This window comes from Saccopteryx leptura, chromosome X (assembly GCF_036850995.1).
Source record: "Saccopteryx leptura isolate mSacLep1 chromosome X, mSacLep1_pri_phased_curated, whole genome shotgun sequence".
NCBI lineage: Eukaryota > Metazoa > Chordata > Mammalia > Chiroptera > Emballonuridae > Saccopteryx > Saccopteryx leptura.
Genome location: NC_089516.1, coordinates 36,085,926 through 36,107,655, shown reverse-complemented (window position 1 = coordinate 36,107,655; position 21,730 = coordinate 36,085,926). Strand labels below are relative to the sequence as shown.

Genomic DNA, 21,730 nt, shown 5'->3' with positions numbered 1-21,730 from the left:
AATGGCTTTGACTAGCCTGGAAATGGGCAAAGGACTAGGTTATGTGGATTTATATGTGCAGCATAAAAGATATAAGTAGAGGAAATGGGGCCTCAATTATTTCAAAGTGTTCTGGTTTTACAGATAGGCTGGAAACTCAATAAATACCTTCCCTACTCATTCCCATCATATACCCCACAGCTTCACACACACACATTTCAACATTGGTATCTGCTTCACCTGCACATCCAAGGTAATACTGGCTATCTGTGTCAATGTAGATTCTTCTGAAACAATAATTAATTTTAAAGGTAGTACATACATTTAAAATAAAGTGTTGTTTTAATTGGCAGGTGGATCTGTTGGCACCGATGATTATTCACAGTATCATGACCCAGGGTGCGCGTCAGAAGTTCTCCAGCCTCTACATTTCTCAGTTTATCATCATGTATAGTCTTGATGGGAAGAAGTGGCACAGTTATCGAGGGAATTCCACTGGGACCTTAATGGTAGGTAATTAGTCCTGTCACCAAAAAAAAAGAAGAAGAAGAAGAAGAAATGCATTAATCTTTTAAAGAACTTTTGACAGGTTTAAGATATGCATAATAGGAGTGATTATGGATATATGGACAAAAAAAGTGGTAGTATCAAGGATCTCATAGGTAATAAAAATGAAGAGATGCTCTATTGACAGAAATATGTGATTCAGGACTGGGTTTTGATAAGATTGTCAGTTTGCTTGTGGATATTTTAAGTTTGAGGTGACAGTAGGGCAATCAGTTTAAATGTCCAGAAGGCAGAAGATGAGAGAATTGAGTTTAGAGGGCAAAAACATGAATGGAGGTAAAATAAAGATTTGTAGCTTTCAGGTCCTGGCCGATTGGCTCAGTGGTACAGCGTTGGCCAGGTGTGTGGAAGTCCCAGGTCCAATTCTGGGTCAGGGCACACAGGAGAAACGCCCATTTGCTTCTCCACCCTTCTCCCTCTCCTTCCTCTCTATCTCTCTCTTCCTCTCCCACAGCCAAGGCTCCATTGGAGCAAACTTGGCCACGACGCTGAGGACAGCTCCATGGCTTCCGCCTCAGGCGCTAGAATGGCTGGGTGGAAATGAAGCAAAGCCACAGATAGGCAGAGCATTGCCCCCTGGTGGGCATGCAGGAGTCTGACTGCCTCTCAGCTTCTAACTTCGGAAAAATACAAAAAAAAAAAAAAAAGATTTGTAGCTTTCACACAAAGGGATAAGTGAAAACTTAGGAAATGATGAATTCTTTAGAGGTGAGCTTAAGACCCTTAATTAAACAAACTTAAAACCTTAGCAGCAGCATCTACTCTTCCCTCGCTTTTACGCCCTCTTATGAATTGATCCACAAATCCAGCCAATTCTTTGTGCTCCCTCTCACGTCTCTTCTGTTTCATAATACTGCTATAACTATAGCCCAGGGCCCCACCACCTCACAATTGACCTATTATGTAACATTCCTAACTAGTCTCTTCTCTAATAAAGCTGCACATCATTTTAGGGATAATCATCTTACCATTTCATTACCCAAAACCTTTCAACCTCTCCCTCTTGTCTTCAGAATAAAGTTCAAAGTCCTCAAATGGCCCTGTGCAAGATAATTTCTCTTTGCCCATTTAGATCCATCTTCCTGCATCCCTCCTTGCTCCTTGTTCTGGGAGCCTTACCTGTGTAAATACATTAACAAGGTACCTTATCCTCTGGTTTTTGATTGGGCTTCAATGGAAAGAAATCAGAGGAAAATAAGATCAGGGTATTTATTCTCCTGGCTCTCTCCTTGTAAAGGATTTGTCTATATCTCTACACTGAAGGTCACTGCTCGTCTCAAAATGTCTTTCTCTACCTGTTCCAGTTATTATTGCTGATAACCAAACCACCCAAAAACTTAGTGTTGTAAAACAATCATTTTGTTTTGTTCATGTATTCTGTGGGTCAGGGCCTTGAACAGGGCATAGCAGGGATGGCCTGTCTCTGTTCCACAATATCTGGGACCTCAGCTGAGAAGTCTGGACAGCTAGGGGCTGGGATCATTTGAAAGTATCTTCACTTGCATATTTGGTGGTTGGTGCTGACTAACCTAATTAGGACAGCATCTGAGGCTATTGACTGAAGTAACTTTATATGGCCTCTCCTTGAGGCCTGGGCTTCTCACAGCATGACAGTTTCAAGGTAGTTAGACTTCTTACATGGCATCTTAGGGACTCTAAGTGTGAGTGTTTCAGCTAACAAGATGGAGACTATATCACCTTTTCTGACCTACTCTTCTAAAACACATAGCATAACTGCCATAACATTCTATTGGTTATAAGCAAGTCACACATTCATTAAGGTTCAAGAGGAAGGGACATAGACCCCACTTCTCAATAGAAGGAATGTAAAGAATTTGAGGTCATTTTTGTAAACCACTACAATAATCTACCTAATTCTCTCCTTTAGGATTCTGCTCCCCCTCTCGTCCCTCCAGGCCTAAAAATGGTAATACTTTCCCCCACCTGCCTATCTAGTACCTTTATTAAACATTCCTCAAATTATCCTAACTTGAATGTTACCTGTTTCTTGTTGAAACCCTGTTTCATACAACAGTTGATGCCAGACATAGCCCCAGTAAAGAGTCCTCAAAATGGAATGCTAGAATTATATTGTTGATATATTCAAGGAACATAGGTATAATTTCCTTGTTTGGGGAGAAGGTTGGATGTACATGACATGTGGTGGCATCACAATTTCTCATATTACCACCAGTGATACTATAGGACAAGCTACAAATGGTGAGGAAAATACTGGGAAATTAAATTGACAGTGGCATTTAGTTACTGTGGCAACAACTGTAGTGTCACCTGATTGTTGAATGATTTGTCTTTTTTTTTATGGCACACATAGGGGAAAAATAAATTAAATGTTATGAATATATATAAAGAAGAGCATCCTTGAATATACATGGAGAATCAGGACACACCCATGGAGTTCTGGAGGAGTCTTTCATATCCTGTGGTTGTAGGCAGGTAGTTGGACTGAAGACCAAGTCTAGGCACTGAGTACATGAATTGCAGAGTTGCAGAGACAATTAAATTCTCACTCCCATGAGGACTATTAGGCTACTAGGGTAAGGGCACTGCTGGAAAGGAGTAGAGCTCTGAGACCTGAGATAGGTACATTTAGGTAGGCAAGAATGAGGCTAAGAATTGCAAACCTCCAAATTCCCCTGAACCTCCTTTCCCTAAGGAGGTAACTTTTCCCCAATTTCTGAAGCAGTCATCCTTTCTCTACATAAGTCTTTCAGTGGTTACACCTGGAATAGTTGACTAGGGCCCCTGTATGGCCGCTACCAAACCCAGATGAATCATGGGAAAATGACAGATCATCACAAATTTAATCAGGTGGTGATGACAAAAAATTGCAAATTCTAGACATGATATCTCCTCTGGAACAAATTAACACAGAACCAGGCACCTGATATGGAACTATTGATCTGAAAAAATGTTTTCTTTATCCCCATTGATAAGCAAAATCAGAATATATTTCCATTATGAAGTAGGAACAAAAGTATTAACTTTACTGTTCATGCCCCAGGGTGATGCCAGCTTATTTTTTCTTTGTCATAATATAGACCAAAGTGACTCCAAACATCTTGACACCCCAAAACACACCATACTGGTCAATTACATTGATGACATTGTGCTGACAGGACCTGTTAAACAATCTAAATGTTTTTGTAATTGATATATTACTGTACATTCCCACAGACACACAGTCATATGTGTGTGTGTATATATATATATATATATATATATATATATATAACAAATTAGCCGATTTTGTTCTTGACCTTAATAGGAATGGATCCCATATTTCACTGTTCAGTATTATGTTCATTGTTAGTTTCAAACTAATACTTTTTATCATGTTTTGAAAGTTTCCTTCTATTCTTACTTTATTTGGAATGGCTGCAGAATTTCATCAAATGTTTTTTGATCATCTTTGATATGATCACATTTCTTCTTTCCTATTGTCAAATTATACTTAAATTCAGTGGTGTGCTGGAAGATGTTTAACTACTAGCCCTGGGACAAAGTGCAGGGGAGGAGCTATTAGGGAGTAAGACTTTATCTGTTGCATTTGCTGATTTGTATGAATGTAAATACTCCCATCACACCCGGTTCCAAGCTGCTGGTGTAATGTCACTGAATGCAGAGTTTGGAACACATGAGCACAACTGGCTCTCACAGTTGAGGAAACTGCTCTCAGTCATCATTTAAAACTTATCTGGATCAGGCCCTGGCCGGTTGGTTCAGTGGTAGAGCGTCGGCCTGGCGTGCAGAATTCCCGGGTTCGATTCCTGGCCAGGGCACACAGGAGAAGCACCCATCTGCTTCTCCACCCCTCCCCCCCTCCTTCCTCTCTGACTCTCTCTTCCCCTCCTGCAGCGAGACTCCATTGGAGCAAAGATGGCCCGGGCGCTGGGGATGGCTCCTTGGCCTCTGCCCCAGGCGCTAGAGTGTCTCTGGTCGCAACAGAGCAACGCCCCAGATGGGCAGAGCATCGCCTCCTGGTGGGCAGAGCGTCGCCCCCTGGTGGGCATGCCGGGTGGATCCCGGCCGGGCGCATGCGAGAGTCTGTCTGACTGTCTATCCCCGTTTCCAGCTTCAGAAAAATACAAAAAAAAAAAAAAACTTATCTGGATCAAATTTGCTAGTATCCTATTTAGAACTTTTCTGTCTATACTAATCAATAAAATTGGTTTACCATTTTAGGGGCTCTATTTATCAGGTTTTGGCATAAGAGTTATACTAAAACTTGAAAGTAAAGTAGAAAAGTTTCCATTTTTTTTCTATTAAACCATTGCTCTAAAATAGTTTAATTAATGTAATAATAATGTTTAATGAAAGTTAGATGGAAAAGCCACTTCAGCCTTGTGCCTTAAAGTGGTAGATACTTAACTGTTGGCATTCTTATTTTCTTACCTGTAATTAATTGTTGTAAATGTGTAGAGTCCTATCTTCCTTCTCACACTATATATCTATATACACAATATACATATACATATACGTATATATATGTATATATGTGTATGTGTGTGTGTGTATATCTTTTTCCCCGTTTATCAGAGTTAGCGGGTATTTGTCTATTTTTTTGATGTTCAAAGAATCAACTCTTGGTCTTAAAATCAAACAAATTTTAAGGTGTTGTTTTGTAATTCATTAATTTCTGTTCAAAACTTTAAAAATTGTCTTTCATTTTTGGTTTATTTTTTGTCTTTTAGAACCTGTAGTTGAATGTCTAGTTAGTTCATTCATTTTTTATCTTGTTCAATGATAATGATAAAATAGTTACTACTCTCATAAGGTTCATTCTCTTAAGTCAGTGGTCGGCAAACTGTGGCTCACAAGCCACATGCAGCTCTTTGGCCCCTTGAGTGCGGCTCTTTGGCCAGCTTAGGAGTACCCTAATTAAGTTAATTAAAATGTACCTACCTATATAGTTTAAGTTTAAAAAGTTTGACTCTCAAAAGAAATTTCAGTCATTGTACTGTTGATGTTTGGCTCTGTTGACTAATGAGTTTGCCGACCACTGCCTTAAGTTATTAACTACAGTTGACCCTTGAACAACTCAAGGGCGTTGGGGTGCTCAAGGCCCAAGAAGTTGGAAATCTGCTTATAATTTAAGATGGCCCTCCACATATGTGAATTTCCAATAGCCAGTTGACCCTTGAACAATATGGGTTTGAACTACATGGATCAATTTAAAATATCTGAGTATAAGTGCACCAGCATGGTTCAAGCGTCAACTGTACTCTGTTCTAGTTTCCAGCAAAGGGGTGAGCAAACTAGAACTCATAGATTTGGACTACAATCAGCTTTTGTATGGGCTGTGAGTTAAGAATGGTCTTTACATGTTTAAAGTTTGCAAAAACAAAGAAAACTGCAACAGAGACCATTTGTGGCCTGAAAAGATTAAAATATTTCCATCTGATCCTTTACAGAAAGTTGGTGGACTGGTAGTTTAGTCTAATGGCAGTAGAGATACCTACAGTTAATATAACCAGAACCCCTCCTTCCCAGAGCTTGACAAATTTATAAATTTCAGTCTAAGTAATCTCCCAGTGTGGTGGTTCTCAAATGTTTTTATATCTTTGTACCATTCACATACAAAATATATTTTTTTCTGTGAGTCATAAAATAGTTTTATTTTTCATAAGCAATATTTCTCACCATAGCAGTCTCTTATAAAGGGGGAAAGGGAGAACCCCCAACACACTTTAAAGATCAGCGATTCAAGTTTACAATATTTTGAATGTTAATTTTGAATTGTCAATGAACATTTCAATAATGCAGATCTTTCCCTCTGGTTTTCAAGTTAAAAAGAAGATTTTAAAATATTTTTAGTCATGTTAGAAATCAGTATTAATTTTGATATTTAGTCAATATGTAAGAAAAAGATCTGTCAAAATCACTGAAATCTGTCCTTGACTCAGATACCAAACTATGAACTTTCCAAGGGACATACATAAATGTGCCAATGGCAAATGGAAAACAACCTTTAGTGTTTCTTAAAATTACTTGTATACCTAACCTCTCTGGTAACCCCTCCACCAACCTACTCAAAGCAAGGAGTTTAGATCAGAGGCCTACGGGGGATTTTTCTTAAGCCCAAATCCAAATACTATCACCAGTCACATTACATAACTCCCAAGCATTCATGTTATAAGATAGTAAAGCAGCCAGCCAGGCCCACAGCCCAGGTTAATATATCAAAAAATAAATAAATAAAGCAAAAGCACAAAGGAGCATGCACCCTTACCACTTTTGCAATAAATTGAACTAGGTGGGGTTTTTTTGGGTTTTTTTTTTTTTTTTTTTTTTTGGTTATTTTTTTGTATTTTTTCTGAAGCTGGAAACGGGGAGAGACAGACAGACTCCCGCATGCGCCCGACCGGGATCCACCCGGCACGCCCACCAGGGGCGATGCTCTGCCCACCAGGGGGCGACGCTCTGCAGCAACCAGAGCCACTCTAGCGCCTGGGGCAGAGGCCAAGGAGCCATCCCCAGCGCCCGGGCCATCTTTGCTCCAATGGAGCCTTGGCTGCAGGAGGGGAAGAGAGAGACAGAGAGGAAGGAGGGGGCGGGGGAGGAGAAGCAAATGGACGCTTCTCCTATGTGCCCTGGCTGGGAATCGAACCCGGGTCCCCCGCACGCCAGGCCGACGCTCTACCGCTGAGCCAACTGGCCAGGGCTGAACTAGGTTTTTAGGGTGTCAAAGGACCCTTCCTAGAAGCCAGGTGAAAGCAAGGGAATGATGGCTCAATCGGTCTCAAAATGGGCATATCCTGTAGTTCCTTACCTATTGCTTCAACACTGTTGAAACAGAAGCAGAAAAGAATACCCCAAAAGTCCCACCCATATTGAGACACTTAACTGATAGTAATAACCATCCACATATTCCCCCAAGAAAATATACAACAAAAATTTACCCTCAAAATGTGTCCCCAAAAGATTAGTACTGTATAGAACCTCGGCCTAAAAGATGCATTTTCCAAAGCTGAATGATAGAGAATGAGATTATACTCTTAAGAGCTCTCATTATCACTCTCAAAACTGTAAAGAAAGTAAAATTGAATTTCAAAAAACAGCTAAATGGGTTTGCATGGAACATTTGGATCAGAGTCTTAGAAATTTAGTGTTTTAAAATGGAATTCCATCCTGGTTTTGGGGAACAAGGACACTGGTTTGCACATACATGATCAATCACACAACACCAAAGAACCATGCTGATTTTACATATTTAATTTAAATAAGTTGCAGAAAGATCCCTACTACAAATAAAAAATGGTCATGTGGATTACAGGTACCTCTCAGAATAGAACCATGATTTTCTATGCACATCTAACACATTTTCATTGTACCCCCCTTCTCAATCCACACCCCATCCCTACCTTGCACCAGACACATTTGTATTGTAGCTTAGTAAAAAGCCTATCACAAATGATCTCTGTAGATCCATTGCCTGGTATAGCCCACACACTAGGCACACTATCAATTTCAAATTGATGAATACACTTTGGAACTAAAAAACAATTATTTCTGCTTTATGCCTCCTGACAGGTCGGTAAGTTATACCCATTTTATAGATGAAGTAAACCTAAATAACAAGTTAGGAGTATTGGAATAGCTTTATCATGGACTTATGGCTATAGCAATGACTGTAAAAATCAAATGATTCCTATGAATACATATGGGGCAGATAAAACAAAGGAGAAATCAAGTGATCTAATAGCCAGATATAGCAATATGCCAAGAAATTAGTCATTATTTTTTAAAAATCACATAGCTTGAGTATTTAGACAGCTGTGCAAAATAAAATCCTGAAAACAAAACAAAGATGGGGGGAGTCGTGGCAACATGATTATAAGAGCAAAGGAATAAAATAATTTTCATTATTATGTTGCAGTTTTTGAGAAATGAGCCATGTGCTGTACTTAGTTCCTATCATATTGGTTTCCCCCCACACACTATTATAGAAATAAGTCTTTGGGATGCAGGTAATTTTCAGCTAAATTCATATGATGGCAAGAGGAATAAGCTAAACAAAGATAGAACTGCTGTGATCATTTTTTTTTCCCCCAAGTGCAAGGCAGATATGCATGAGGTCTGGTAACAAGCAAAAAGTCACTTGGTTAGTGTGAGTTATCAGATCCCATGTCCTGAGGGGGAGATGGTTTCTTGCAGAACGAGGTGAAGGAGCTGGTTCTGCTCCGCACTCAACAGCGGCCACATCTCCACCTGCAGCGATTTGACAGCTTCCGTGTCCTTTTCGTGGGTAGCCATGACTAAGGACTGAAGTAGCAGGAAGAGCTCCTCGGGAAGCTGGCCACTGGTCTCCTGCCCGTGGCTGTCGAAAGCCTCCCAGGAGTACTTCTCCAGAGTGTGAGCGTGCTCCGGGAGGAGCTTGGCTGGTGGTGGTTGCAGGAGCAGCAGCAGCAGCACGCGGGACACCTCGCAGCGGACCAGGACGTCCGAGAAGGCGCCCAGGACTGCAGGAGAGGGTGCGGCCGCAGAGCCGGCACTCGGAGGGAGCATCGCGGCCTGCAAGGCTGGGGCCGAGCCGGGTCCATGCTGGAGGCCAAGAGGCTGAGATTGTACTTGAGACTGTGGCTGCAGGGGAAGCGGAGGTGGCGGCTGCACCGGGTGGCTGCCATACTCCCGCGCCAGGCGCTGCATACGCGTGAAGACCTCTAAGGCGCCATTGTAGTCGCGCGCCAGCAGCTGGCAGGAGGCTGCATCGCCGAGCGCCTGCAGCGCGGCCAGTGGCAGCTGAGGCAGCTGCAGCTGAGCGGCGCGCTGAAAGTGGCCCGCGGCTGAGGCTGGTTGACCCAGGTCCCGTAGGGAGGCGGCCAGCTCCAGGCAGAGGGCAGCTGCGGCAACAGGTTGGCCCAACTCAAGGTGCACACGCACTGCGGCACCGAGGGCGCTGGCAGCAGCCTGCAGCGGCTCTCCGTAGGCAGCGGGGCAGAGCAGGCGCTGGCGCGCGTCGCGCTCCTGCCGCAGGAAAAGGCGGGCGGCCTCGGTGAGCGCCAGAGCTTCCCCAGGCCCGTGGAAGAGCGCCTGATGGCAGCGCGCAACCGCCAGCTGGCACCAGGCCGCGTAAGGCAAGCACTCCTGCGCGCGCAGCTCGCGCCCCAGCTGTCCGAACTGCTCGCCGGCCTCCGCCACATTCGGCTTCCGTAGGAACCGTTTCTTCAGCTTGTTCGACACCTGACGGTACCTGGCCAGGAAGTCCCCAGCCTCAGGACCCAGGCCCGCGCCGCCGCCAAGTCCGCTTGCTGACACCGCCATGCTTCCATCCCAAGAACTTCCGGGCGCGCTTACGCAGCTGGGTGGACGTGCGGGTGCTGGCTGCTCGCTGGGACGTGCCTTGCGTCCAGCTCGCTTAGGCCACCGCGCGACCGCACCTGCACCAAAACCCCGCGCCCCCTCGTTGCCTTGGTGATATGCAAAATATCGCCCTCCTGGGGTGGGACCTGGCCTGATATAAAGAGCAAAAACAAATCACGGATCCCGGGGCGGAGTGTAACCAGGCGCCCTCTGTTGCTAGGTGGCAGCTTGTTTACCAAGGTTGCTAGGGTGTCGCCTACCATTTTTACCCATAATGAGCCAAAACTAAATTTGTGATTCTACATGACCCTAATTTCAAGTTTTCATCTTTCTTCTTTATTACCCCCCCATCATGCCTCAATCTTCCTGTCAAAGCCCCATTAGAGTCATGCCAGCCGTTCTTTCTACCCCTCTATCCAGCAAGCACCAGGTTGGCATTGCACATTCACTCTATCACGATCCGTTGGTCATGGTCTTGCACTCCACTGCGATGACCACCATCCTTCTGAGTACTTTACCGGGCTCTGACTTGCTCAGAGGCAATGGGGGAGTCCTCCATACCCCAGCATCGCCTCCACCCCAGCCAGCCTCTCCCACCCAGGGCCAACCTCTGCACTGTCCCCATGAGAGGCCATCCCCTCCCGTCGTCCCTGACTCCACGCCCACCCCCAGGAAGACACCACTACCACCCGCATTCCTCCAGTGAGTTACTTCCCACAACCACCCCCTACACAAAGGGACTGAAACAGGCATGTGGGTTTCTTTAAACACTTTAATTTCAATGACTTGAACCAAGGCACCATTCAGCCTGGGCTGCGGGGCTGTGAGCGGGCCTGGCATCCTAGGAGGGAGGCCCCAGGGAACCCGCGTCACGTTGGGCAGCTACTCGGAGCCAGGGGCCACCTGGGAGATGGTAGCGTTCCCCAGGAAGGCGTTGAGCAGTGGGTTGTTGTGGATCGCCATGTCCAGAAGCTGTGGGGTGATGCGTCTGTAGCCAAGTTTCTGGGCTTCGTCGCCTGCCAGCTCCAGGACCATGGCGGTGAGGTACTCGATGATGGCCGCCATAAAGACTGGTGCAGACGAGCTCAGGCGCTGGGAGTAGTGGCCTTCCCGCAGGAGACGCTCCAGATGACTCACGCAGAAGGACAGCTCAGCTCTCACGGTGCGGGCGCAGGTACCGGTCCGCCTGTTGGGACGGGACGACCCTCTACGGCTCCTTCGTCCGGACATGCTGCGCGTCGTGTGCTCCGACAGGCCTAGTAGCTCTGCTGTGCGCTGGGGTGTGCTGCAATATGGTGGTGCCGTCAAGTTCTGTTAGGTGCCGTTAAGGGGCGTTAGGGGCCGTTAGGGGCCGTTAGGGGGCGTTAGGTGTCGTTAGGGGGCGTTAGGGGCCGTTAGGTGCCGTTAGGGGGAGTTAGGGGCTGTTACTTACCGTAAGGTGCCGTAAGGTGTGAAGCGCCAGTTGGTCCCAACGTCCAAAGAAAGCCAGTAAGCAGGGCTGTGCATCCTAGCAGCCATGAGCCAACGCCTCATTGGTCGAAGCGTAAATTCTGTGAGGTTACTGCTTTCCTATTGGCCCCGGCGCACCAGCTTAGGCCTGCAAAGAAATGGCGCTGCTAGCAGCCTGCTCACCCTGCTCACTGGACCCTCTTTTTGAGGGAACTCTCACTTTCCACCAGACGGGCAATTTGTGCAGAAAAAGAAAACAACAAACGTGTACGATCCAGTGACACCAGGTAAACACTGGTGGTTGTGGACAGCCATCACAACTATCTACTTCCAAAACGTTGGAACGCCCCCAAAAGAAACGCCTGTGCCCGTCAGGCAATCAGTCCCCACTGCACCCTCCTTTTCCCCACCCCCCACCGCAACATCCCCTCTCCTCCTACCCTGGACCCCAGGCAACCACAAACTTTATTTCTGTCCATAAAGGTTTGCCTGTTCTGGAAACTTCCTAAAGAAGGAAGGAAGTCTGCAATAAATAGATGGCCTTTTGCGCCTGGCTATTTCCACTAAGCATCATGTTCTCATTACAATTTATTCATGTGCTAGCATGAATCAGCATACGTCGTTCCTTTTCATGACTGAATAATATTCCATTGTATTGACAGGCTACAGGGTGTGCATCCACTCATTACTTGATGTATGTTTGTGTAATTTCCACCTTTTGGCTATTGTGAGTAGTGCTGCAATGAACATTCCTGTACAGGGTTCTGTTTGCACACCTGTTCTCATTTCTTTGGAGTATATACCTATAAATAGAATTATGGGTTTATTTATGGACTCGATTTTATTCCATTGATCTATGTGTCTTTTCTTATGGTAGCACCACATAGTTTTGATAACTGCAGCTTTATACTAAGTTTTGAAATAGGAAAGTTTGAGTCCTCCATCCTTTTTCCTTTTTCAAGAATATTTTGGCTATTCAAAATCTCTTGAAATTACAGTTGAGTTTAGGATTGGGTCTGATCTCCAGTCAGCACACACATGAGAAGCGACCATCTACTGCTCTTTTCCTCCTTTTCCCCCTTTTCTCTCTCTTTCCCTCTCACAGCTAATGGCCCAATTGGTTGGAACATTGGACCCAGGCATTGAGGATAGCTTGGTTGATTTGAGCATTTGCCCAAGATGGGGTTTGCCAGGTGGATCCCTGTCAGAGCACTTGCAGGATTCTATATCTGTACTGTATCTCCTCTCCTCAACTTAAAAAACAAAGCCTTATGTTCAGAAAATATATATACTTGGTGTAATATTCTGGGATGAAATGTGCTTTAAATGTTTATTATGTCATTTTGTTTAATGTGTCACTAAAGGCCAATTTTTCCTTATTGATTTTTTGTTTGGATGATCTACCTAATGCCATCAATGGTTATGCATATTTGTCTATGATTGCATTTTTGTCTATTTTTATTTTTAGATCTGTTAGTCAAGGCTGTATATATTTTGGTGCTCCCTGCTTTGGTGCATATATATTATGAAGTGTTATATCTTCTTGATATATAGTGTTCCCTTTATCATTATGAAATGTCCCTCTTTGTCTCCTTTTACCTTTGTTATCTTGAAATCGGTATTGTCAGATATAAATATGGCTACACGTGCTTTTCTTTAGATATTATTTGCTTGGAGAATTGTATTCCAACCTTTCACTTTGAGTCTACTTTTGTCCTTGCAGCTTAGATGTGTCTCATGAGGCAGCATATAGATGAGTTTGGCTTTTTTATTCAATCTGCTACTCTGTTCCTTTATTGGTGAATTCAGTCCATTTATACTTAGGGTAATTATTGACATATGAGGATTTCCTATAGCCATTTTATGCTTTGTTTTCTGGTAGCTCTGTGTCTCATTTGGTCCTTTCCTTTTGTTTTTCTGTTAGCTGTTTTTGTTTGGTGGTGTTCCATGCTTTTTTCTTCCATTTCTTCTTTTTCTAAGCTATGTATTTCAGTTTTTGGTTTTTTTCATAGGTACTTACTGTTAGGTTGTTTAAAAAAAGAAATTTCAGGGGGAGGGGGAGGGGCACAGAGAACTAGATAGAGGGTGGCGAAGGACAATCTGACTTTGGGCGAGGGGTATGCAACATAATTTAATGACAAAATAACCTAGACATGTTTTCTTTGAATATATGTACCCTGATTTATTAATGTCATCCCATTACCATTAATAAAAATTTATTTAAAAATATATATATATATAAAAAAAAAAAGAAATTTCATATATACAAGAATCCTTTGTCTTATAAGTGCTTCTGCACTCCATCTTCCTTTGCTTCTTAAGACCTTTTCCCTCTCCCCTTTTATGTTTTGGTTGGTGCAGATTATCTTTGTCTATACTGTAACCTTGTTGGAGATTTTACTTGTAGTTTTGTGTTGTTTTGTTCTTTGTATATGGTAGAATAACTCCCTGGGTATTTCCTGCAGTGGTCGTTTTCTGGTAATAAATTCCCTTAGCTTCTGTATGTCTGGGAAAAGTTTTATTTCTTCTTCATATTTGAAGGACAGCTTTGCTGTATATAGTATTCTTGGCTGGTAAATCCTTTCTTTGAGTACTTTGAATGTTCAGGTCTACTCTCTTCTGGCTTGTAGAGTTTCTGCTGAGAAGTCTGATGGTAACCTGATGGGTCTTCCTTTATATGATAAGTTCTTTTTTCCCCTAGCTGCCTTAAGGATTCTTTCTTTGTTATTAATTTTTGACATTTTTATTTCAATTTTCCTTGGAGAAGGCTGTTTGAGTTGAGGTAACTAGGTGTTCTGTTTGCTTCTTGGATTTGAGGCTTTAACTCTTTCCATAGGCTTGGGAAGTTCTCATTAATTATTTCCATTCCCTTCTCCCTCTCTTCTTTTCCTGATGTACTCATTATTCTTATATTGATTTTTCTGATAGATCCAGACAATTCTTGTAGAGCTCTGTGATTTTTTTTTAATTTATGTGTCTCTCTTTTCTCTCTGTAGCATCTCTAGTTGCCTGTTTTTGATGTCACTGATTCTGTTCGCTATCTGGCCTGTTCTATTAGCTAAACTTGCTTACTCATTTTTTAATTCATGTATTGAGTTCTTCATAGCTTTTTTAAGGTTTCAGTCTCCTTAGTGAATTATTCAGTTTGTCTTCTGAGCTCATTAAGTTACTTACTGGTGTTTTCTCACATCTCATTGAGTAATTTCAGAACTTCAATTTTGAATTCTTTATTTTCTTACTCCAAGGTTTCAATGTGATTGAGATTGCTTTTGGAGATTCTTATTTTTATTTCTTAACTGTGTCTCTTTCTTGGTTAATCATGGTATTCCTTATTTTCTACCTTGAGTACATTTGAGAGTAGTATTGTTAAAAATCAAATCAAGCAAAGAATATCCACAAAAAAATAAAAATAAATTTAAAAATTAAACTAAATTGAAAATTAAGATTAAAGAATAAGATTTCAAAGGACAAAAACAAAAAAATACAATCATTAAATACAAATGATACAACAACAACCACAAAAAGAACTTAAGAAAAACAAAAAATTAGGCGAAATAATGTTCAAGTGGTTTTTCTATTTTTTCCATTAGGTGGCACTGGATTACAAGTTTTAGCTCTATAAAATCCCAGGTTGAGCTCTGCTGAGAAGCTACTTTCACAAAGGTGGAGGCAGAGCTGCAGTCACTTGTGAGGGCTTTACAGCTTTAGCAATGGTGATCTCAGGCTTCTGGGTGTTCCTCCCTGTGTCTGAAAGAGCATGGCATCAGACACAGAACACCTCTGTTTTTTAGCTATGCAGTATGTCTTTGCCACTCTCCATACTAGTGAAGGGAAGGAGGCCATGTCTGGGAGGCCGGGTGACTGCACTTCATATTGTTGTGTCTCTGTCCATGTGCAGGATGCAAGCTGACCATAGGAACACTGGTAGTGACCCCATGCTCTGCCAATTTGGTTCAGTATCAACCAGACTCCCCTCAATCTCTCCGCTCCTCTCAGAAAAAGAAGATCCAATCACTCCAGGTTTCTCTCCTCTCCAGAACCCTGGCAGACAGAAACCCAGTCACTCCAGGTTTCTCCTCTGTCTGGGCCTGCAGACAAAAGCTGGACCAGTCCTGGCACCTCCCCTCTCCTGAGCCAACCACAAGGCTGTCTTATCTTTCATCCCTGGTTTTTTACCCTTCCCACCTTTAGTCAATTGGGTGCATGTATTTTTCAGGCAGGACTGCAAGCCCTGTTGAATTCCTTCAATGAGTTATAGCCATTCAATTTGCTGAAATTTCAAGGGGAAAGATCAAAGGTATCTCTCACCTTGCTATTACTCTAACATCATCCCCAGACATTTCTTATAGTGGTATTTTTTTATATATCTCCTCAGGCAAGAGAAACAAAAGAAAAAATAAGCAAATTGGACTGCATCAAACTATAAAGATTTTGTACAGCAAAAGAAATCATCATCAAAATGAAAAGATAACCCACTGAATGGGAGAACATATTCATCAATGATACATATGATAAGGGATTAATTTCAGAAATTTATAAAGAACTCATACAACTGAACACCAAAAGAACAAACAATCTAATTTAAAAATGGGCAAAGTTCTTGAATAGACACTTAGGCAAAAAGAACATACAGATGGCCAGTATATATATAAATAGATTCTCAACATCACTAATCATCAGAGAAATTAAAATGAAAACCACAATGAAATATCCCCTCACATGTGTCAAAATGGCTTTCATCAATAAAATAAGTGTTGACTGGGATATGGAGAAAAGGGAACCCTCATACACTGCTGGTGGGAATGCATATTGGAACAGCCACTATAGAAAACAGTATGGAAGTTTCTCAAAAAACTAAAAATGAAATGGTCTTATGACCCAGTGATTATACTTTTGGGTTTGTATTGGAAGAAACCAAAAAAATAATTCGAAAAAATATGTGTACCTCTATGTTCACTGCAACATTATTTATAGTAGCCAAGCTATGGAAGCAACCCAAGTGCCCATCAATAAACTAGTGGATAAAAAAGTGCATATATGCAATGGAATATTATTCAGCCATAAAAAGAACAAAATGTCACTATTTGCAACAGCATGGATGGACTTAGAGGATATTATGCCAGGAGAAATAAGACAGAGAAAGACAAATACCATATGATTTCACTTATATGTGGAACTGAAGAACAATATAAATGCACAAACAAAACAGAAACACATTCATAGATACAGAGAACAGACTGGTGGTTGCCAGAGGGGAGGGGGTACTAGGTAAAAAAGGTAAAGGGATTGAGAATGAAAGATTGGTAGTTTCAAAGTAGTCATCAGGATATAAAGTATAGCATAAAAAATACAGTCAATAATACCATAATAACTGTCTATGGTGCCAGTTGAGTACTGGAAATATCAAGGGGATTTGTAAAGTATATGATTGTCTAACCTCTACACTGTACACTTGAAACTAATACAAAATAATATTGAATGTAAACTGTAATTGAAAAGAAAATTTTTTAAGAAATGTAACCCATACGAAAAAAAATGTTATCAATTTTTGAGAAACTGGAAGGCTGAATCTTTTTTTTTCTTGGTCAAAAGGTGAGCTTATCCATTCTCCAGTTCTTTTAAGTGAAATAAAGACAGTTTGAAAATGCAAAACTAAATAAATAAGTAAATGTTAAATTAAAAAATCATAAGCCTGACCAGGCGGTGCTGCAGTGGATAGAGTATTGGCCTGGGATGCAAAGGACCCAGGTTCGAGACCCCAAGGTCACAGGCCTGAGCATGAGTTCATCCAGCTTGAGTATGGGCTCACCTGCTTGAGTCTGGGGTTGCTGGCTTGAGCATGGGGTCAGAGACGTGACCCCATGGTCTCTGACTTGAGCGCAAAGATTGCTGGCTTGAAACCCATGGCCACTGGCTTGAGCAAGGGTTCACTCACTCTGCTGTGGCCCCCCAGTCAAGGCACATATGAGAAAGCAATCAATGAACAACTAAGGAGCCACAACAAAGAATTGATGCTTCTCATCTCTCTCCCTTTGTCTGTCTATCCCTGTCTGTCCCTCTTTCTGTCTCTCTCTGTCTCTGCCACACAAAAAAAATCATAAGGTTTTTTGACTACTATATCGTAGCAATGGGAGTTGCACTTGGTTTAATGTAAAAGGTTATTTTATGTATCATTTAATTATCTTTTGGTCTTGACCTCTTACTTTGCTTATAATATTGTTATTGCTACTTGTTTATTTGTGTGATGTTATGTTTTATGCTTCTATAAGCATTTCTGTTATGTACCACTAACTTTTCTTCAGTGAACAGATAATCCAGGGAGGGAAGGAGAGAGGGAGGGAAAAATACAGAAACTCAATTATTGTGAGAGCTTTTTTGGGTTTTTTTATCATGAGTAAGTTGGGAAAAACAATAGTAAATTAATAAACGACTTGATTAATATAAAAAACCATTTATTAGAATTCACCAGTGAAGCCATCTTTCACAGTTTCTCATACATAATGTATGGAATCTAGAGTTTGTGTACTCATTAACTATTTGTTGAATTCATACATTATCTCCCTAAGAGGTTTCTAATCAAGACATAAGGATTGAGTAAAAATAAAGCAAATATATTTGTCAAAACAATGCTGTGGTCTTGGGGAAAAAAGCTATATATTTATTAATTTTTCTCATAGAAAAAAATTTGTCACATGGCAGAACATTTTTTTTTATTCTTCATACTACTATAACTCTGATGTTTGACTCAGGGTAGGCAAAAGTAGGTTTACAATTATGAGTATGCAAAATACAGTTTATTCCTGTATTATTTATTAATTATTATATTATTTTCTATACGAACAACTATCAGCTTATTTTTTTCCACATCCTATTTGGTAACTTACATCAATTCCTACTTTAGTGTATTCAAGCAGATACAGAATGCCAGGCATTTTATGAGAGATGTTTTTTAACTTTCCTTACATTATATGCCATGTTTTAATTCTAGGTCCTCTGAATTAGCAGCATTACTACCATATTTCTAAAACTATGTTCCTTTCCCCTTAAATGTGTCATGTACTTTTCTCTAGAATGTAGACATGTTAAGGACTTAAATCCCATATGTTGAGTATTAACATTTTTCTCATGAATTCATACATAAGAAAACATTCATTAATGCCCTGCAGGTCATACATGCACACAAAGCCCAAAATTTTAAAATTTATTGGGTTGACATTGGTTAGAACATTTGACTGCAGAACCCACATTCTCAGAAGATTGTTGAGACCAGTGTGGTAAACTGTTGCCTCCCAGTCCTCTTTCACAGCTGGCTCTGCCCTAATCTAGTGCTTTTCAAATTTCATGTACTGATAAAGAAGATCTGGAATAATATTCAAGACACTACATTTCTATTTGCTCCCAAGTGATGCTGATGCTGCTGGTCTGCAGCCTGCACTGGATTAGCAGAGCCCCAAATGGCTTCCTCCATATTGGTGAGCCTTTCACAGGGCCCCAAAATAAACTACTTCACCTTCCCAAATCTAATTTCCCTTGATCCATTCCTCTTCTTGGTGTTTTTCTCTTTTGTGGACTCTATCTTAATATATGTCTATCCAGAATGGTTTTGAGTGTTGGATACTTTTGAGAAATGCACAAAGCAAAATTAGAAGATATAATCAGGATGAATTGCTTTTTACTCTGTATTCACTGTCTATGTATCTGTGCTAATCTCTCTGCACAGGTCTTCTTTGGCAATGTGGATTCATCTGGAATAAAACACAATATTTTTAACCCTCCAATTATTGCTCGGTATATACGTTTGCACCCAACACACTACAGCATCCGCAGCACTCTTCGCATGGAGTTGATGGGCTGTGATATAAACAGTAAGTGTCAAGTCATCCTATATCCTTCTGTCTTCCACCATAAGTAGGATAATTAAAGCTCCTAGTTTTCCAGAGACTGCATGTTTTCTCAGAACATAGAACTATTAATACTAAAACCGGCACAGTCCTGGGTTTTTCTGGTCATTTTAACCATGGGATTCCCTTTGGGCAGCCACTTTCTACATTACTATTAACAAGGCGAATCCAAGTCAAACAAAGTTGAGCAGAGCCGCCCAGAAAATGGCGGGGGCGGGAGGGAGCATGTTAAAAATAACAGAATCAGTGCAAAAGTTAATTCCTGGGAAATAACATCATGATGACAGCAGTCCGAGAGTGTCAGTGAAAGCAGACTAGTGGAACCAAAGCTGCATCTTGTCCTTGTGATCACATTTTCCTTTCATTTCTTTGAGGCTGCAGCATTCCACTAGGAATGGAAAATAAAGAAATATCAGATGCACAGATTACTGCCTCATCCTACTTAAACAATAAGTTTGCCACCTGGTCTCCTTCACAAGCCCGACTCCACCTCCAGGGCAGGACTAATGCCTGGAGACCCAAGGTAAGAGGCAAGGTATTTTCCATTTAATTGATACAGAGTGGGAAGTAGTGGTTGGAAAAAATAAAGCCCTTGACGGTTCCTTCCGAGGTATTTCTGTCAACTGGTTTTCCCAAAGAATGTCAAGAAAGGTTGACTATGGGCAGAAAAACCCACAGAAATTTAGTGGTGCCATGTTATTTCATAGTATTCATTGGGGAAATGATCTCTAATTGAGCCTTCTGAAAATAGAATCTCTATATACAGTACTAGGCTAATACTGTCAAAGAATTATAGTAACTGAAGTCCAGTTTTATAGAGAGAAATATCAAAAATTAGTTGTCTCTGCAGGTTTCTCAGTGCCTCAAAGAAAAGGGTCACAGTCATGTACAGTTCACTGGGCACAGTTCTTTTCCAGAACCACCCAGTTTGTGATTTTTCAATCACTGAATAGCTTTTGGGGATGAATGGAATTAATGGTCTTTGCTCCTCCAGAGACTTATTTTAAACAAAATAGGTCATATAACACATTGCTAAACTTTTAATACTGTATTCAGTCTGTACATGGCTGACATATTCATTCAGTAAACATTCACTAAGCACCTGTTAAATAGGTGATCCTGAGGATACCGAAATGAATCATGAACAATTTCAGCCCTCAATTTACCTGGAGTCTAAAAAGGAAGAAAGAATTCACCAAAAAAAAAAAATACACACACACACACACACACACACACACACACATAACACATAAACACAGACATTGTGGAATCCAGAGGGAAAAGAGGTGGAGGCTAGGTGGAGGAGGGCAAAAGGAGAGGGAGAAATGGAAACAAAAAAAGACTTTGGGGAGATGGGTGCATGATGCAGTGTGAATATAATGTTTTTTTGAGTGGTACACTTGAAACCTGTATGGTTTTGTGAACCAATGTCACCTGAATAAATTCAATTTAATAAATAAATAAATAAAAATAAAAAGAAAGACTGACAGACAATTAAAATGCAGAATGTATGCACTGTGACATGGTTAATAAGAAGAGATTTGGGCATTTCTAGGAGCAAATAGTGACCAACAGTAAACTAGTCTAACTAACTTCTCAGGTGAACAATCCAGAAGAGTGGCTGCAACTGGACTTCCAGAAGACAATGAAAGTTACAGGAATAATCATCCAGGGTGTAAAATCTCTCCTTACCAGCATGTATGTGAAGGAGTTTCTCATCTCCAGTAGTCCAGATGGACATAATTGGACTCCATTTCTTCAGAATGGCAAAGTAAAGGTATGTTGCTCTCATAGGAAAGGCCAAATTTGTCCTAGAGCTTGACATTTAGAAACAAAACAAGGTTGATATGCTCAAACTTTCAGGATAAACTTTACTGAGTATCTATAGTAGTTGGACACCATGAAAAGCATTTGGGGAGGACACAGTGACTCCAAGCAGAGATGTATAATCCTCAGGAAGGGGCAGAGTAGAGTCAAAAGTTGATTATCCTCATGAATTTTAATATCATCCAGGATAGTGGCAAGAATCAGAAGGGTGAAGAAGAATAACAGTTACTTATAAAATGCTTAATAGTGTCTGTATCTTCATCAGCAACTTAGATTCCTAAGCCTCATTAACCTTTCATTTTAGTGACCCAGACAGTCTTCCTTCTTGATGTTGATTTGCTGGATAAGTCAACAAACTAGAGGACATGACATAAAGCCTTGCTATCTCATGAGTTATGAGAGAATGTATAATTAATCTCTATGGTCTTTTTTGTGGCAGAGACAGAGTCAGAGAGAGGGACAGGTAGGGACAGACAGACAAGAATGGAGAGAGATGAGAAACATCATTTCTTCATTGCGGCTCCCTAGTTGTTCATTGATTGATTTCTCATCTGTGCCTTGACCAGGGGGCTACAGCAGACCGAGTGACCCCTTCCTCGAGCCAGCGACCTTGGGCTTAAGCTGGTGAGCCTTGCTCAAACCAGATAAGCCCGCGCTCAAACTGGAGACCTCGGGGTCTCGAACCT

At 41.4% G+C, this 21,730-nt stretch overlaps 3 protein-coding genes across 5 annotated transcripts in view; 1 reads left to right on the top strand and 2 right to left on the bottom strand.

The window, feature by feature from the left end:
- F8 (coagulation factor VIII) overlaps positions 1 to 21,730 on the top strand; it is a 216,840-nt gene that overhangs the window by 178,840 nt on the left and 16,270 nt on the right. For 2 of the 3 annotated variants that reach the window (XM_066356154.1, XM_066356155.1), the window contains 4 exons: positions 333 to 488; positions 19,037 to 19,181; positions 19,592 to 19,740; positions 20,818 to 20,994. In XM_066356154.1, the coding sequence (XP_066212251.1) occupies positions 333 to 488; positions 19,037 to 19,181; positions 19,592 to 19,740; positions 20,818 to 20,994 (627 nt within the window). Of the gene's footprint in view, positions 1 to 332; positions 489 to 19,036; positions 19,182 to 19,591; positions 19,741 to 20,817; positions 20,995 to 21,730 lie in introns of those variants that run through there. The other variant, XR_010747809.1, reaches the window with a different exon arrangement.
- On the bottom strand, positions 7,768 to 9,998 carry F8A1 (coagulation factor VIII associated 1). Its single transcript, XM_066356730.1, has one exon. The coding sequence runs from the start codon at positions 9,826 to 9,828 to the stop codon at positions 8,683 to 8,685; it is 1,146 nt and encodes a 381-aa protein (XP_066212827.1). The 5' UTR covers positions 9,829 to 9,998; the 3' UTR covers positions 7,768 to 8,682.
- Positions 9,929 to 11,211, bottom strand: H2AB1 (H2A.B variant histone 1). Its single transcript, XM_066356731.1, has one exon. It carries the CDS (start codon positions 11,095 to 11,097, stop codon positions 10,750 to 10,752), a length of 348 nt encoding a protein of 115 aa, XP_066212828.1. The 5' UTR covers positions 11,098 to 11,211; the 3' UTR covers positions 9,929 to 10,749.